This window comes from Ursus arctos, unplaced genomic scaffold, assembly GCF_023065955.2.
Source record: "Ursus arctos isolate Adak ecotype North America unplaced genomic scaffold, UrsArc2.0 scaffold_24, whole genome shotgun sequence".
NCBI lineage: Eukaryota > Metazoa > Chordata > Mammalia > Carnivora > Ursidae > Ursus > Ursus arctos.
The window spans coordinates 16585693-16603899 of record NW_026622919.1 but is presented as its reverse complement, the minus strand read 5'-3'; the positions used below and the strand labels follow the sequence as shown (position 1 = coordinate 16603899).

The 18207-nt window shown below is 58.4% G+C and overlaps 1 protein-coding gene across 1 annotated transcript in view; it reads left to right on the top strand.

The window, feature by feature from the left end:
- The window catches only part of CRHR1 (corticotropin releasing hormone receptor 1), a 50883-nt gene extending 33401 nt beyond the window's left edge, over positions 1-17482 (top strand). Inside the window, exons 8-18 of the mRNA XM_057318213.1 lie at positions 1051-1170; positions 5850-5935; positions 12101-12207; positions 12925-13045; positions 13275-13428; positions 13711-13771; positions 15856-15928; positions 16095-16180; positions 16399-16534; positions 16713-16754; positions 17342-17482. Coding sequence (XP_057174196.1) covers positions 1051-1170; positions 5850-5935; positions 12101-12207; positions 12925-13045; positions 13275-13428; positions 13711-13771; positions 15856-15928; positions 16095-16180; positions 16399-16534; positions 16713-16754; positions 17342-17482 — 1127 coding nt within the window. The remainder of the gene's footprint in view (positions 1-1050; positions 1171-5849; positions 5936-12100; positions 12208-12924; positions 13046-13274; positions 13429-13710; positions 13772-15855; positions 15929-16094; positions 16181-16398; positions 16535-16712; positions 16755-17341) is intronic.
- Positions 17483-18207: the final 725 nt, after the last annotated feature.

The following is an 18207-nucleotide window of genomic DNA, read 5'->3' as shown; positions in this document are numbered from 1 at the left end:
GCCGAAGGCAGACGCTTAATGACTGAGCCACCCAGGCGCCCCCAGAGTCTCTATGAACTCTTAAAACTTCCAGTAGACTGAGATTAAGAATTTCTGGTCAGATCCATTCTCATTTTATTATAAAGACACAAAGGCTGGGGCACCCGGGTGGCTTAGTTGGTTAAGCGTCTGACTCTTGGCCTGGGTTCAAGTCATGATCTCAGGGTCCTGGGATCAAGTCCTGTGTCAGGCTCCACGCTCGATGCCGAGTCTGCTCGTCTTTCTCCCTCTGCTCCTCACCCTGCTCTCTCTCTCTCTCTCATAAATAAATAAAAATCTTTAAGAAAATAAAGACGTGAAGGCTTAGAGAGCAAGTGACATGCCTATGGGTACACAGCAAATCAGCTGCAGAGCTCAGTCTGAGGTCAGCGTTCCAGACAACCGGTTCACTGTCCCTTCCCCTCCCCCAGGTGGTGTCTCCCCCTTTTTCTCCCTGTGGTTCCCTTCTCGGTCAGTCCTCTGCTAGGCCCGGCACAGTCCGAGCACAAACACCACATGTTCGGTCAACGTGGTGATCAGGCCAGGGAACAGCTCAGCCAACTTCATTTAACGGCCTCCTCACCGCAGAGCCAGGGCAGATGTGGTTCGGTTCCCTAGATGTGTGCAGGGGAGAGATCAAGGATTGGCTGCGTCTGTCCCAGGCTGCTCCAGACGGTAAAGTCTCAGGGGTCCCATCTATATGAGGGGCCAGGAGAAATGTCCTCAGGCTACAGAGCAGAGGGCCTGAAGTACGTCTGGCATTTTCTCTAAATGCCAGTCAAGATCTCAGCTTTTAACACCACCTTCAACTGTCCCTGTTCCTCCCCTACTCTGGAACCCATGCTGGCTCCCTAGTGCTGTAGCGTCAAATTCAGATTCCTTTCCTCGATGTCTCCTCTGCAGAGGACGAGCTCATCTCTATACTGAGGTCATTGCTCCCATCTTGTTCCCAGTTGGTGTGTGAGTGTGGGGAGGTGGGGAGGCTACCGGAGTGGGAGCTCGCTCTGCCTCACCAGCTCTCTCTGCCGCCAGGACTGCAGTGCAATGCATCCGTGGACCTCATTGGTACCTGCTGGCCCCAGAGCCCTGCAGGGCAGCTGGTGGTTCGACCCTGCCCCGCCTATTTCTACGGCGTCCGCTACAACACCACAAGTAAGGGAGCCTGTGGAGGGTGGACTGCTGCTGGGAGGTGGGACAGGATGGGGAGAGCTTGGGGCTTGTTGGAGGTGAACGGAATAATGACAATGACAAGACTATAGTACCTCTCGGGGATGCAGCCACTATTTTCCAAAGGCCAGCTCTGTGCTCTTTACTGTTGATTCCCACAAGACCCCTGGGTGATGCCATATGTAACTATATAGTTCTCGTTATATACTGAGGCCTCCGAGGCTCAGAGAGGTTAGGGAACTTGCCCGAGGTCACCAGCGGGTAAGAGGTGAAGCTGGAATTTGCCTGCAGGTCTGTCTGACACTTTCTTCTACAGTGGACAAACTGGGTTAGTTGGGATAAGCCCACCACAACCCTATGAGATGGGCAGGAATCAACAGAATAGCCCCCGCTTTGGGCTCAGAAAGGTCGGGAGGTCTGTCCAGGGCCCTGCAGCCCGGAGGTGGGGGACCCAGTGTTAGAGCCACGGGCAGGGGACTGAGCCTGGCATGCAGGTCGCAGGTCTGGGGGGGAGGGGAGCACTGCCCAGGGTCTGTTGGATACTTGATCTCCACGTAAACACCCTGAGCCCCCCGAGCCTCCACCTCCAGGCTTTGCAGCTCCTTGTTACACCACCTGTCACCCTCAGAATTAATTTGCTCTCCCCTGTCAATGACTCACAGCTCCTGCTTATGAAGAGAGCAACATCTGCAGGCCAGGGGCCCTGTCCGATCTGAGGGAAGGGTGAGGGTCCCTAGGTGGGTTCTTGGGGTCTGATGAGCCTGGGCTCCGGGGCCCAAGGAGTGCTGAGGGTGACCAGACACCAGCTGGTTCACTTGGAGACTTGCCAAGTGACTGTAACACATTTACCCCCTCCTACGGACCTTTGGCCCTTGGTCTGAGGATGAGAAAGCCGGAGGGCATGGCTTCAGCTCAGAACTCCCACGTTCCTCCTCCTGCCCCTTCTCCTTTACCAGCTGCATTAAGGGTGTTCGGGTAGGTGGCTGCAACCCGAGGGATGGGAGGGCCCCGGGGAGGCTGGAACAGCCAGACCACACAGCTTTACGTTTCTGCTACCACTTCTTGGACCCCGAGAGGAGGGTGTGGGGAGGAAGTGCAGGTAGGAGGAAGAGCAGAAGGACCTAAGACGAGAGCTTGGCGTGTACTGCCCACCAGCCCCTGGTTTAGTAGGGCCCGTTTTACAGTTAGGAAATGGAGGCAGAGGCTGATAGCTGCCCCAGGTCACAAAGTGTGGCGGCAGGGCCACAGCTCTGCTCACAGTGCTGTGCGCCCAGTCCTTCTGGAGCTGCCAGGGGCTGGTGCCTGCTGGGGGACAGCAAGGCTGCTCCCAGAAGGAGGCCTTCCTGTCTCTCTGCAGCACCAGGTCCTGTCGATTTCACCTCCAAAGTGATGTTTGTGTCTGAGCCAACTTTCCCTCCATCCCCAGAGCCGCTGCCCCGGTCCAAGGCACCGGCTCTCTGACCCTGGTTTCCCATCCAACCCTGGCATGCCCTTGCTTGGAGTCAACCCTTCTGTGGTTCCCTGTTGCCTCCATGGTCAAGTCCACACTCCTGAGTGGGGCAGGCCAGGCTGTCTGTGGCTACAGCCCTGCCTCTCTGCATGAGCTCACTCCACTCTTGTCTCCAAGGGTGACTTGACGTGACCCCAAGAAAGACTTCAGTGCCTGGGCACGAGCTGCTGATCAGCCGCTGCCTTAGTAGAAGCCGAGAATCCAGGGTTCTAGCCCCGGCTCCACCTAGAACTGGCTAAGGAACCCTCTGCACTGCCTTCTCCAGGCCTCAGTTTCTCCACCTGCAGGGTGGGTGGGAGATTTGGGCGAGGTGCTCTCTCTGGGGATGATGATCCTTGGACCTGGCACCAGGGCTGGAGGCTCTCCCTTCGCAGGCCCCCGGTGCCAGAAAGTTGAGGGACACACCCACATGTAATCAGTAGTGCCTGGGAAGCCAGAATTGTACCTAATCATTAGGCTCTAATTAATTCATTTACTGATGAGGCTCTGCCAGGACTTCCAGGCCTTCTCCTTAACGCCCCCTCCTGCTGCGTCTGATCGTCAAAGGGATGGGAAGCTTTTCCAAAAATATCCGTTTTCCCGAGACTCTCTGGGAGGACTGCTCAGCTCAGCAATTAAAGACAAGGAGGTCGCATCCTCCCTGGCAACGACTTGCGGCTGGGGGGGCCTGTTTGCTTTCTGGATCACCTCCTTCCTTCCCACCAAAGCCTGCTCCCTCTGGATGGCCTGGCCTGGGGGGAGCTCCAGGCTCCCGCCCCACGTGTGGGGTGCGAAAGGGGAGCTTGAACCAAGGGGACATCTCCTGCAGCCCTTGCCAGTACCCCCTTCGGTAGGGATACGGAACATGTCCTGAATCTTATATAAGGTTATATAAATAACAGTTCAAAGTCAGTAATAATGCAAATAATAGTGCACGCCGCACGCCAGGTAGAGCTCCAGGCACCCTGCACATGTGAACTAAAAATGCCCACTCAGCCGCCGAGGCAGGAGCCGTTGTGAACCTTATTCCTATCTTGCAGATAAGGAAGCTGAGAGGTTGTGTGACTTGCCCAAGGTCACACAGGAAGGAGTGGCGTCAGGATTTGAACCTGGGCCGCCTGGGTGAAGAGCCATGATCTTCACCCTACTTCGTGCTGCCTCTCTTAAAGCAAGACCACCTGCCTCTGCCCACCTCCCACCCGCATGCTTCTTCCAACCAGATCTCTGCCCAAAGTCCCTTTGTAGACATTCCAGAGTGGCCTCTGGCCCCAGGCATGTCCAGTCCACGGCAGACACACTGGATTCCCCTGGCTCCTTGCCTCCTCCCAGACCTTCCTGCAATCCAATTCACTGAGCCCTCAGCCCTCTGGTAGCTTATCCCTCATTTAGCAATTAGGAGAGAATCAGCAGCTCCTTCACCAACTCTGCCCCAAGGGCTCAACTCTGCTGGGAAGGGAAGCTGAGCAGAGCTTTAAAAAATGCATTTAGCCTCATTTTCCCACTGGCATGCTGCGACCTGAGCAGTTTCTCAGCAGAGTGGCCAGGGAGTGTGTTAGATAGGCTGCAGCCCTGTGGTCCTTGGGGCCAGACCATGGCTCCCTCTTTCCTGGAGGCAGCAACATCTCTGGAGCCCCACCACCCACCACCCCCTCATCTCTCTCTTGTCCTGCTGCTGCCAGCCAAGAGGCAGGTCCAGGCTGGACTGCCCCTTGGGGGATCAGTGGGTCAAGCCCTTCCCCTTACGAATGACAAGAGGGGCCTAAGTGGCTCAGGAGGCTGGCTGGCTGAGGTCACTTGTGCAGCCCAGAAGCACTGAGCTGGGCCTAGGGCTTCCCACTCTGTCTCCCATGCAGTGCCCTGCCCCCACTCCAGGCTCAGGGACTGGGACGCAGACAGCTTCCCCAGTCGTCCTGGAGACCTGCAGGGGTGGGGATGTGGCCTGAGGGTCAGTGTGAGCCATGGAAAGGCCTGCAGCAGGGGATTGGCTCAAGATTCGATTGCTCTTCCAGCCAGTGCTGCCTGGACTCAGGGCCAGAATTCACTCTAGGAAACACATTTAGAGCCACCAATGCCAGAGGGGACAGGGCAAGGCGGGGTGACCTCTACCAGCAAAGGAGAAAAGACTCAAGATTTGGATCTCCTTTGGTCCCTTCCCTACTGGATTTTAGGGCCCTGGTGCCTGCTGGGGGTGCGGGCAGGAGGGAGGGTCAGAGGGACCGTTCATGCAGCTCCAGCCACCCCAGAGCCATGAAGCCCGGCCTTATCTCAGATCGAAGGGCTCCTCCCCATCTCCTTAGAAGGCGACAGGTTCAGGGGCCGCAGTCCAGTCTGGGGGCTACACGGGCCCCCACGCCTCCCTGGGCCTCCTTCCTGTCTTTTCCCCAAATGCCATGTGCCAGTCTGGGAGCTGGTTGTCGTGGATCCCATGAGATCCACCCCCTGTGACATCCTCCAGCCCACTCTTGCCACCTGTCATTTTCCATCCTAAGAGACCTCCACCACGGATGGGCTCACCACGTGACCCTCCAACATAAACCCTGTTGTTAGAGAAATGCCACCATGCGGACCTTCCCCAACACCCCCCCCTTTGAGCCCCACCCCATGTGAAACACTGCCACGTGAGGACCCCCCTGGGAGACCTCGCCGTGGATAGTCACCGTAGAACACCGTCATTTCGATGTGTCACATGAGCTGTCACCCCGTACCCTTCCACCACGGCATGCCCAGCCTCGTGAGGGAGAATTGACTCATCAGCTCTCACCATCCTTTTTGCGGCCATGCGAGATGCAAAATGGGACATTTCTCCGAAGGGCGCCCACCATATAATCTGCCACCAATAAGGCCTTGCAAGGAAACAGCCCCAGCAAGCTGGTCAAGCCTGCCCGTGGGCCCGTCCCATGGACACGGTCATGGCAGCCTGGGGGGGCAGAGCCACAGCCTCATGGGCAGGCATTGGGGCCACCACTGAGCCCCTATTGGGGCCAGCAGGCAGAAAGAGGCAAGAAGATGGGGAAGCCCCTCTCCTCAGCTTCAACCCCAGAGTCCCCCAGCAAGCCGACCCCTGTGTTGGCCCAGGTGGTTGGATAGATGGATGGACCAATGGACAGACGGATGCCTGGGTTGCTCTTTGGGAGGGGAGCCCATAAGTCACTCTGACTCTCTCTCCTTCTTCCAGACAACGGCTACAGGGAGTGCCTGGCCAATGGCAGCTGGGCCGCCCGAGTGAACTACTCCGAGTGCCAGGAGATCCTCAGTGGGGAGGTGAGGCTGCCCGTGTGGACGGTGGGTCAGGCCCCAGCTCAGGTCACGGGCGCCCGGCCTGTGAGCAGCCATCCCCAAGGGAGGCTGAGCCCAGAGGGCAGCAGCTGGCTCTGACACGATGAGTTGGGTCCTTGCTTCTTCCCTCCTTCCACCTGCATTCCCTGGGACAGATTTTCATCCACTCACCATACACCACCCACCTGCGCAGCACATCCGGGTCCCGCCAGGGTCCCGCCAGGGGGCGCTGTGTCAGACTCAAAGATGGGGGGCCTGGGGAGCAGTGCAGTTGGAAACAGCCCTTGGAGAGCCTTTGAAATATTTAAATGTTTTTGAGAAGATGGTGCTTACATATAATACAAAATTCAGAAGGTACAAATGGGAACACAGAGGAGTCTCCTTCCCTCCCTGTCGCGGCCACTGGGTTCCCTCCCCAGAGGCAAGGCCAGTTTCTTAGGTGTTCTTCCAGAGACATTGCCTGCACATGTGAGTAATTACATGTATAGACACTCTTTTTGGCTTTGATCCAAATGTTGCGTGTTCTCCACACTGTCTGACATCTGGCTTTTTGCACACGATCATCCATCTTGGAGATTGTTCCGTATCAGTACATAAAGAGCATCTTCATTCTTTTTTACATTTGCATAATATCACGTTGTGCCGATGTGCCATCGTTTATTTAACCAATCTTCACTCTCAGTCCGGTTCTTACCAACAGCACCGCAATGAATAATCTCTTAAGGGTGGCGTTTGGCGGAGGCACGGGTCTGTCTGGTGTTGCTGCTTCCTCTGTCCCCCCTGCCCCCTCCCCTCCGCCTCCACACACCCTTTCAGCGGGCGCTGAGGAAGGAGAGGGTCGTGGAGCTGGAAAAATGAGTGAGCAGAAAGCAAAGGAGAGCCAGGAGGACACCCCAAGCTGTCTGAGGGCTGTAGGCTTCTGGAGCATGGAGGAAGGGGGCGGATCCATTCCGTCCTGAGAATTCCCGCGCCTAAAAGATCTAACTTGGAAGGGACCTTGGAGACCCTCCATCCGCTCTTAATCTGCCTGTAATCAGAGCCACCCAGTGCACTTGATCAAAGACAGGCCCCAGGGCTACAACCCACACCCGATAAATCAAACTCCCCAAGGAGGACCTGGGAATCTGGTTTTTAACAAGAGCCCCGGGGGACCTTCTGATGGGGGGAAGTGAATAACTCTGATCTAGTGCAGACCATTCACCTTGCAGGTGGGGAGACTGAGGCCCAGAAAGGGGGAGTGGCTCACGCAAGGTTACACAGCCAGAGGGAGTCAAAGCCTGGAACCCGGGCTTGGGAGTCCAGGTTCGCCTCTGCCCACCACCAGGGGCTCCGTGTGAAGCGAGGGTGATGGGGGAAGAACAGCTTTCCCCACCTTGCACCCACCCGGCCCTGGGTCCTTCGGTGACCCCTCTCCCCAGGCTGCCTGGCTTCTTGTCACTGAGCCATTGGGACTCTGCTCTCTCCTTCCCGAAGCTGCAGACATAGGGCACAGTTTACCTTAGCAGAATGGCACGTTCTTTGGTGGGGCTGTTTGGCAGGGTGAGTTACTGGGGATGCTGGAGAGAGGTTTGCTGGCCTCTTCACTCACAGGCCAGCCTCGCGGTGCCCCACAGGCCATGGTGGGTTGGCCCGGCCCCCCTGACCTGAGCAGGGTGCTAAGAACCCACCCAGTGAGCCAGCCTGGGAAGTCCTGGGGTTGCAGGTGAGGGCATCCCCGCCCCTGGGGGGCCTGGGGGAGGGAAGTGGGGTCAGGAAACATAGTGGGGCCAGGAGATCTGGGGCGGGGGTGGGCAAGAAGACCACTCCGCCTGGTGGGGAGCTGCTTACCTGGCACGAAGGAAATGGGGCTCACGGGCAGAAAGCGAGGTCAGCGCTGTGGACAACTTTTAGACCCCAGCTCACGCCCACAGGGAGGGGGTATGGGGGAGGCCCGGCCAAGGCAAGAAGCCTTCAGCCTCCACTGCACCCCTCCTTGCCCCCTGCGTCTGCAGAGCCCGAGGCAGGCGAGCACCTCCAACTAGAGCTCAGGTCGCCAGCCTCCTGGCTTAAAACAAATACCCCACCCCCGCCCCGCCCTGCCCCAAGAGCAGGCGTCTGTCGCCTTCTTGGACAGGAGCAAAGCTGGAGAGCCACAGCTGCTCCCTGCTGGCCCCCTGCACGGCAGGGCAAGTTCACGGTTCACCCGAATCCCTCCTGCTCTAACTCCAGCCCCATCCTTCCAGTTGGCGGATGGGACACCACGCTGTAGCTCCCACCCCTTCTGCCGTGACAGGGGACTCTCTACCAGCAGGGTTAGGGGGAGAAGGAGGATTGGGGAACACGGCTTCTCATCAGTGCCGTCTTTGGCAGAATAACAGAACTAGCACGGCCTTTGGTTTGCAGTTTGGATTCTGGTTCTAGATACATGTGCTGTGTGACCCTGGGCAGGCAACTTTGCCTCCCCCAGGCCCAGCTTCCTCGTCTGTAGAAGGGCCCAGATGGATACAGGGTCTGCCTCCTGGTAGAGAGAGGGGCCTGTCTGCTTGGTCTGGCTCCATCCATCTGCTGTCCCTCTGCCTCTCCTCTCACCTGGAGTCAGGGGAGGTTGTAGGGCACACCTGGGGGGTGGGTGGCCATTGATGAGGAGACCAGATAACATGGGCACCCCCTTCCACTGCTTACCCACTCGGTGGGGGCTGCCACCCACCCCTTTCCCCAGGCAGCCCCCCGCCAGCCCAGTTGCCTGGCACTCTGGGTAATCAATTAATTTAATTACTGGAAATGCCATTCTCTTCTGCCAGCGGCTAGCCTCGCCAGACCCCTCCCCACTCTCAAGATTCCCCATCCACTCCTGAGCTATCGCTATGGAGAAGAGGAAGAGAAAAATCTCCAATTAATGGAGCAGCCGATTTCTCAGCTCCAGGGCCTGGGCTAAACCCTAATTAAGCACCAGTGCCCCAGGGGACTGCAGATAATGGATTTGCAGAAGGGCTGCCCTGTGAAATGAGACCCAGAGGCCAGGCCAGGGAGGAGACTGCCTATAGCCACCACGACCAGGAGACAAGCCCCCCCCCAACTGAAAGTGTGACTTGTTCATGACTCAACCCCAGGAATGGCGCTGACCACCCCCACCCACCCTGCTCTGGCCCCCACTCTCCATATCAGCACCCCCCAGACACTGTCTCTCTTCACTGCAGTGACATCCACCCCCCCCCCACGGCCCAGACTCACCCCCACCTCCCGTGACACTTACACACGCTCTGCTTCCCTCCCCCACACTCTGCTGAGCTGGGGAAGCCCCAGCACATCCTGGGAGGGCACACCTTGATGCGACCTGAAAGGTTTCTGGCGGGGTGGGGGGGGGTAGGCTTGTGGGCTGGGGCTCCCTGCTCACAGCGGTATTGGTTGGACCAGAACTTCTGAAACACTTAAGAATCATGGGGGCTTCTGGCTAAAAGGAAGATCAGACTCAGTGGGTCTGGGGCAGGGCCTCTGCAAGTCTTCAGATTCCTGCAAGCCCGGGTCCGTGCTCTGGGGACCACTCTTGGAGGAGCAAGGGGCGGGACTGCCCCCAGGTGGGGTGAGGGAGTAGCTCGGGAAACCAGCCGTGAGAGGCCAGGGTGGGTTGGAGAGAGACCAGGCGGGAGCAGCGGGGACGTGGGAGCAGTGGGGATGGGGGAGTGAGCCCTCAGAGTCATTCTGCAAAGGCGTCAGGATAGGTCTGACACAGCCACCACTTGGGATGAGGTGTGTCTCGCAGAGTCTGGTCGAAGTGGGCTGGGCACTAATTCCTTCCTGGATTCTGGTCACTGAGAGTGTGGCGGAATGGCCTCCACCCAGGGCCACCCTGTGACCCCTTCCTCACGGTACCAGCCGGTCTCCGTGCTGAACAGAGACAGTGCTGGTCAGGTTCCCAGGGATTGGCTGTGTCCATGTGTCCCTCAGCTGTCCCAGCTGCTTCTGCAGTTGGTGGTGGCCGTCTCGCAGGGCGTCATAGGATCTCTGGGAGTGTCGCCAGGTGGCTCCTAGGAGATTGCTGGCTCTTCTCTCTGGCTGTCATCGACCACGTCTCAGGCTACTGCTGACCATCTCCAAAGGCTGTCTCTTGAGTGTGGCTGGCCGTCTCCTGGGGTGGCCCTGCCGTGTCTCGGGCAGTCTCCCCGGGCTCTCGGCACTGTAAGCCCACGGCCGGCTGCCGTCTCTCAGACTGCACCAGGCTGGTGTGGCAGGCAAGGGACAGGGCTCAGCCGGGCCTTCCAGCTGGAGGAGTCACACAGAGGCAGCCCCCCTCCTTAGCTCCCATCCTCCCTGCAGAAGCCCTCCGAGGATGCTGGGCCCTGGGCTGAGAGAGTGCCTCTGTTTTCAGTCCCTGCTTGTCTCCCAGAAGTGTGCCACGGGGGCAGGGGCAGGGGCAGGGGAGGAGGGAGTCTAGAAGGCCAAGCAGACCTGGATTGCCGTCGCTGGCCAGGCAGCTTGTGCTGATTACGCACCCTCTTCAACTGGAAAAACAGAGACAGAAGGACAGTCTCTGAGGGCCGTCGTGAGAAAGAAAAGCAATGGCATTTGTAAGGCACCTGGCACAGTGCCCAGCATACAGTAGGTGCTTAATAAATCCTACTCATCCCACCTCAAACCTACGACCCAGGCTGAGGCTAGAGTCGAGGTCGGGGGTGAGGGGCGGGTGGCTGACAGCATGTGGTGGGGGGGTTCCCTGCACACCCCGCTCGCCTTGCCCACCTGGGCCTGCAAACGAAGCTGGGGTGTCAGCCGTTCTAGCTCCGCAGGCATTGTGATTACCCAGGGCTCCGCCGCATGGATTTGCAGAAAATTTAATGAAAGGAAATTAAGTACCAGCTCCAGACAGACTGGATGTGAGCATATCTTCTGGAGTCTTTGGATTTGGCGCCTACTGCCAGGCACTCAGAGACCCTTCCCATCTGCGTGGGGGCGATAGATACCCTTTGCTCCCCCCCGCCTCCCTCCCACTTCTCGCTTCTCTGTCTGCCTCTCTCTCTCTCACTCTGTTGCCTGCCTCCATTTACACCTCAGTGGGTCTCAACCCTTCCGAGCCTGAGTTGCTAATGTGATTTCCTGCCACGTTCCTGAAAGCCTCTGCCAGGAAACTCAGCCCCTTAGAACAGAGCTTCCTGAGCCCTCCAGACCTCAGAGGCGCTTCAGTGAGGACGTGCCTTCAGAAGGGGTGTGGCGGGCGCTGGGAAGAGCCAGGGAGGGAGGCCTTGGCCTCTTCTCGGAGGCTCGAGAGGTGCCCTTGGTGCCTGGGTGAGGGAGTGTGGGCCTCAGCTTCCACATCTGGAAAGAGAGTGGGGCTGGACTCGATCCTTCGGACCAGCTCTGACGTCCATGGATTCTGGAATTCCGACAGGAATTTCTATGGAGAGCCAGGGGCTCTTTGGTGTCCCTAAAAGGTTGAACAAGTCCTTCATGAACTTACCCTTGGCTCAACACTAGCCAGTGTCTGTGCGTCCTCCTGGCCTGGCACGACTCCAGAACCTGGGAAGGGGAAAGGGAGGAGATGCCTGCAGGGACCCTCCCCCCTCTTTGCAAAGCCAGCTGCTTTCAACAACCATTTTTGCCTCCTTCACACGCAGTTATGGAGCTCCACAGTGTGCCAGGCTCTGGCTCTCCGGGCCCTGCCCTCTCCGGAGCTAGGAAAGGGTGAAGGAGGGCTTTGCTGTCTGCTTAGAACTGGGCCCTGGGGACCACCGGTCCCACATTATGGGGTGGGGGACAGAGTTGTAGCCTCAGCACCTTACCAGTCTGCCCGTGCTGGTGAAGAGGTGGTTTGAGGCTGAGGGACCTTGAATGGCTACCTGGTGTTTGGGCAGAATGGAAACATGAGTGTGAGAGCCGCGCACACCAGATGGGAGCCCTGTGTGACACGGAGACCCGAGTTAGCTGGTATTTGTCCAACGGCACGGAGCAGTGGGCAGAGCATGGGATTCAGGGACAGACAGACAGACAACAGTCTCAAATTGGATGGCACTGCTCCAGGGCCACGCTTGACACACAGCCGGGGCTCGGGCGGGGGAGTAACTAACTGTTATGATCACCTCCATCTCGGCCACCTGAGGGGGCTGTCCTCACATGTCCAGTGGGTGCAGAGGTGCAGCTGTGAGTGAGTCTCACCTCTGTCCCTCTCCCCTACCTCAGAAGAAGAGCAAGGTACACTACCATGTCGCTGTCATCATCAACTACCTGGGCCACTGCATCTCCCTGGTGGCCCTCCTGGTGGCCTTTGTCCTCTTTCTGCGGCTCAGGTGAGAAAGACTCAGTGTTGACCCCCGGTCTTGAGCAGGGTAGAGAAGGAAGATGCAGGAGGCAGCTCTGGGTGAGGGGCTGCTATCAAAGGGGGCCCCTGCCCCCTCACTTCGGTGGGAGGGGGTGACAGATAAGCCCCAGGTCCCTTGGAACCTCTGGCAGGGCCATTTCTGCGCCCCCCCAGCCCAGTCACTGCTAGGCTTGCCTTGGGCTACCCCCACCCACGCCAGGATGCACCCATCTGGGAGGCCAGGAAGGTGGAGCCCTTTGGGTTCTAACCTGCATGGGCCCAGCCCCATGGCCAAAGGTGCAGCCGGCAGTGCCAGGCCGGGGGGCCGGAGCAGGAGCTGAACATCAGGTCTGCACGCAGGGAGGGAGGCATCCCACTGGAAACCTTTTATGTTTTCTGACCCCTGGAGAGGAGGGGTGCCATGGGAGGAGGGGCAACCCCCTAAGCAAGAAGCCCCCAGTCCCTGGAGCTCGGCTGTGTGGCAGGCTATGCTGCCAGGGCATAGGTCTGGGGGGGTCTCCAGTAGGAAGGGCCTGCAGGGCGTCGGGAGAGCTCTGCTGCCACTTCCCGATGGGACTTAGCCAGTCAGCCCTGCCCTCAGTTTCCCCATCCACCCATCCGGGCTGGAGGGATGTTGGTGGCCTGTTCCTCATCTCCTCTTCCCTCCCCTTGCTCCCATCACCCACCCTCTCCTGCTGCCCCCCAGGAGCATCCGGTGCCTGAGAAACATCATCCACTGGAACCTGATCTCGGCCTTCATCCTGCGCAATGCCACGTGGTTTGTGGTCCAGCTCACCATGAGCCCCGAGGTCCACCAGAGCAACGTGGTGCGTCCTGGAGGGGCAGCCCCAGGGTCAGAGGAAGGGTCTGGATGGGACGGCCCTGGTGGAAAGCGGGCCGGGCACAGGCCTTGAGGCCCAATAAAACAGGAACGGTTCCCTGGTGATGGGGGGAGGGTGCATCCTACTGAGAGGAGGCCCCAGGCCCAGGGTGGGGGGGTGCTGCTGCTGCCACACCCCTGCCCTGTCTAAGTGTCATCTCTGCTGGCGGCGGTAGGGCTGGTGCAGGTTGGTGACAGCCGCCTACAACTACTTCCACGTGACCAACTTCTTCTGGATGTTCGGAGAGGGCTGCTACCTGCACACAGCCATTGTGCTCACCTACTCCACCGACCGGCTGCGCAAGTGGATGTTCGTCTGCATAGGCTGGGGTGAGTGCGCCCCCCTGGCCGGGCCGTCCCCCACCCCGCACCCACACTCTGGCCAGCTGGCGAGGCGGCCTGTGAGCCCAGGACCAGGTCCCAGGGGTGGGGTGAGCACCACGGCCCTCTGCCCCTGCTTGGGGGTGGGGTGCTGCAAGTTGGTTGCGTGCGTATGAGCTGTACACGGGCGAACGCCTCCCCACCTCGAGGCCCTGGCCGCACAAGGGTCCTCCAGGCCTTGCATCCCCCAGACCCCACTGATGAGCCCTGTGACAGCCAGTCTTTCCCCAGGTGTGCCTTTCCCCATCATCGTGGCCTGGGCCATCGGGAAGCTGTACTACGACAATGAGAAGTAAGTCCCCTCCTCCCCTGAGCCCCGGGGTCCAGGCTCCCAGCCCAGCTCTGCCTGATGCTCCCCAAGGACCTTCGGCCAAATCACCTTCTCTGGTGGGGCCACGGTTCCTTTATCCATATAGAGAGGGTGCTGGGGGCTGGACTTGGTCTGAGGGTCCCCTGCTGTGCTCGAGGTGGGGCTGGCTGGACAGGTGGATCCAGGCTCTTTTATCTGTCTTGGGATTTCACGAACAGCATAAGGGTTACTGGCAGTGCCAGAGTCAGACTGCCCAGGTTCTGAACCATGGACCCATCATGAAGTAGTTCTATGACCTTGGGCTAGTTACTACGGTGTGCCTCAGTTTCCTCATCCGTAAAATAGGCATCCTAGTAAAACTGCCTCCCGCAAAGGGTTTTTGTGGAGATGACAGGAGTTCATATGATAGTAAGCCTTTAGAAGAGTGTCTGGCACATAGTAAAGGCCACATGAATGTTTTCTATGAATATTAAGACTTGTTTTACAGAAGATTCCATGGATTTAATAGAAATGAATCCTGATGATCTCATAGAATCCTTTCAGCTCTGAAGTCCTGAAGTGACTTTGGTCTCGGGTACTCCCAAATGCCCCTGCAAATTAGATTTCTGCTGTAGTGGTTCTTAGCCTCAGGCTAGAATCACCCAGGAAGCTTTAGAAAGTACCAATCGCCATCCAAAGAGGGGGATGTAAGTGGTCTGGAGTGTGCCCTGGGCACGGGATTTTTAGCTGTCAAGACTGAGAATCACCGAGAGAAAGGCGGAAAATGTGGACACAGACAGCCGGGGAGGTGCCCAAGCATTTTCAGGAACCCACTGTCTAAGTGGGGTTCCAAGTGGCCTCCATCACAATGACAATTCCTCCCCACCCCCATAGAGGGGAGGGGACGGCCACAACCTCACTGGGCTCGACAAGGAGCCTGGAAAATGATATTCATATTTACCAGGCTGATCCTTCCTGACTCCGGCCCGGCTGGCTGTCTCTGCGTTGGCACAGCTGACAGGGTAGGGGTCTGGGTGGGAGGGCGGCCAGCTTCCAGACACCATTAGGGGCTTGGGAGTCATGCCCAGGATGTTGGGTCCTGGCACAGGAACATCGTAAACCCTGGGCAGTGGTGCCTGTGCCTGCAGGTATGCAAGTGAGTACAGGGAGGACAGGAAGAACAGGTTTCTAAAAGCTGCCCAGTGTGTCTTGAAGGAAAAAAGGATGCCTGGCTTAAGAAAGTCTGTCTGAGCAGCTCGGGAGCCCCATCTAGTGGTAAGATGCCAACACTGCAGCAGAAGGGATCCAGGTGTAAGACACCAGAAAGAACTTGTAGACCCTGGGAGGGTTAAGGACTAGACTGGGATCTAGCTTGTATTTGGCCTACATAGTGTTTTTTGAAACCTTGAATTCATTTCAAACCTTTAAAAAATCAAGAGGTTTCACATAAAAATCTCAGTTTCTGGCTTATGGAAGCATCATGAAATCTAGGCACTGTGGGTCTTCATCCCCTGGGGGTCATCGTCTCTGCACAAGGACATAGAACTTCCCAAGTGCCCCATCCCCACCCACTCCCCAAATCCCCCAAGAGATTGCTGGAGCGAAACTCAAGGAAATGAAAAGCAGTTCTGTCTCTCGAACAGGAGGAAGCTGTGGGATCTCTGCCTTGGGGTCATTTGGCTGCAATTAAAGGGATTCAGAGATCTCTAGCTGCCAGGGGCCCACTGTATGACAGGCCCCAGGCAGCACAAAGGGGCTTGTGCCAGAGCCCCAGCAGGGACGCAGGGGAGCAGCGGTGTGTTGAGCCCTTGCCTGTTCCACTCGGTGGTCATTGCTACAATCCCCGTCCCTGCCACATGGCCTGCTTTCAGCTTTACATCTCCTAACAGAGGGTGCTGTCTGCCCATTCTGCAGATGGAATAACTGAGGCATTGTGGTGGGATCTTGATCTTCTGCCAGGGTTGGAATTGAGGCACACAGATCCTGGCTTCTGGCCCCAGTCCTGCCCTGGCCAAGCACTGCCCTTCCCCACGCTGCTGAACTGAACCCAGATGACCTCCCCCTTACCTCCCTCTATGGCTTTCTAGGTGCTGGTTTGGCAAAAGGCCTGGGGTGTACACTGACTACATCTACCAGGGCCCCATGATCTTGGTCCTGCTGGTAAGCACCTGGGAGGAGGGGGGAGGGCAGGAGAGAGGGACAGGCAGTGCCTACTGTGGACAGACAGGGTACTTGAGACACTGAGGCCCTGCCCTGTCCACCCCGCCTGCCTCCAGCATCTTGTCCACACATGCCCACACCATCCCACTGTGTGCTCAAATTACAGATCAATTTTATCTTCCTTTTCAACATCGTCCGCATTCTCATGACCAAACTCCGGGCGTCTACCACTTCAGAGACCATTCAGTACAGGTACCCGGCCCGCCTCCCTCCCCCCACCATGGGGGCTCCAGAGAGCCCAGCCTCGGACCCAGGGCTCTCTCCTCAGGTCCGACAGCCCCTCCTGAAAACCCCAGCTCCCCGTCTCAGACATTCTGGGGACCTGGCACCGCCCCCCAGGCCCCGCCCTCTTCAGCCCTCCTGGGGTGAGCTGTGACTCTGCCCCCCCCCCCCGCCCCGCCCCGCCTCAGGAAGGCCGTGAAGGCCACTCTGGTGCTGCTTCCCCTCCTGGGCACCACGTACATGCTGTTCTTCGTGAACCCCGGGGAGGACGAGGTCTCCCGGGCCGTCTTCATCTACTTCAACTCCTTCCTGGAATCCTTCCAGGTACCGCCCCCCTCCCCCACTCCGGTCCTGGCTGTCCCCCTGCACCTCCTTGGGTGGGGATTCTTCCAGGCAGGGGCCCGCAGGGGCAGGAGGCTGGGGAGAGGAAGGGGGTGGCCTGGAGGCTAGGTGGGGCCACACCTGCCCCTGCCCCTTGACCCACCTTCTCTGTCCATCCCAGGGCTTCTTCGTGTCTGTATTCTACTGTTTCCTCAACAGTGAGGTAAGGACGCCAGGGCCCTAGGGCTCAGGATGGTTGGGGGCCTGTTGGGACCTGAGATTGTCTGTGGCCTCCTCTTGCCCTCCACACACCAGCTCTCTCCTCCCTGCCCCCAGGTCCCTAATGGGGATGCTGCTGGGAGCCCCCGGGGGGGTGGTCCCTGACACCTGCCCACATGCTGCTACAGTGGCAAGCCCACTCCTTTGCTTGCTTAGGCAGTTGACACAGGGGAGGTCAGAAGCCAGGGCTTCAGGCTCATCAATGAGTCCATGAAAAGGCTTGTTGAAACCAGGAAGGGCTGAGCCTTTGGGCAGGACACGCATATGTGCTAAAGGTAGGAAATCTTCATGGCAAAGGCCATCTGATGCCTTTGTGTGGCTGGAGGAAAAGGCACCCGGCTCAGCATGCTTGAGAAAATCATCCTAACAAATATGCAAATAAACAACGTTGATGATGTGAACGTCACTGCCTCCCGCCTGGCCCCCTGTGCATCTCACACCTGCGCTCTGCACACCTGAGCCCTGCTCACACGTACAGCTGCTTGTGGCGGGGCCCAGGCTCAGACATCGTGCTCTGCTCCGTGCCTGCAGGTCCGCTCGGCCATCCGGAAGAGGTGGCACCGATGGCAGGACAAGCACTCGATCCGCGCCCGCGTGGCCCGCGCCATGTCCATCCCCACCTCCCCGACCCGGGTCAGCTTCCACAGTATCAAGCAGTCCACGGCGGTCTGAGCTGGAGGGCCAGCGACTGGAAGATGGTCTCCAGGCTCAGCCAGCTGCCCTGTCCGTGGAGGGGACCAGCTCCTTCCCACACTCTGTATCCCCAGAAGCTGCTGGCACTGACAGCCTGGCTCCCCGCCCCCCTGACCCCCGGCTGAGCAGGAGTTCGAGGCCTGTGAGAGCAGCCGCAGTCCGGGCCACGGGATGAATGGGAAATAATCTCTAGGATCGGTCTGGGTCCAGGGCCTCTGGCTCCCCCATATCCCAGTCCTCCCTGGAGATGGAATGAAAATGGAGTGGAAATGGCCAACTGAAAATCCAAAGCAGCACATGGGTCCCTCCAAGAGGTGTCTTCTCTCAGAGCACAAGATGGCCAGCCCACCGGAGACCTGGGGCCTGTCCGCAGCAACTGGGGTGGGGAGGGGCGCCAATGGCTGCCCAAGGGGCATCATGGGAAACTCTGGTGACAGCATCCCAACCACCGTGATTATGCCTCCAGTTGTTGGCAACGCCTTCCAATGCCAGTGGGAACCAAGGCCGGGTTGCCAGAACCCCCACGCAATGTCGTCAGACAATAAGCCACACTACAAGAAATTCTCCCAAGCCACCACAATTTCATCTGTGGTATGGCCGTCAGAAATGCCCTGTCTCGCTGCCTTGCACCCATGGACCTTTACTGCCCTGCAGTCCACGCAGGCTCCCCCTCCCTAACCACCCACCATATTCACACCCGGCTT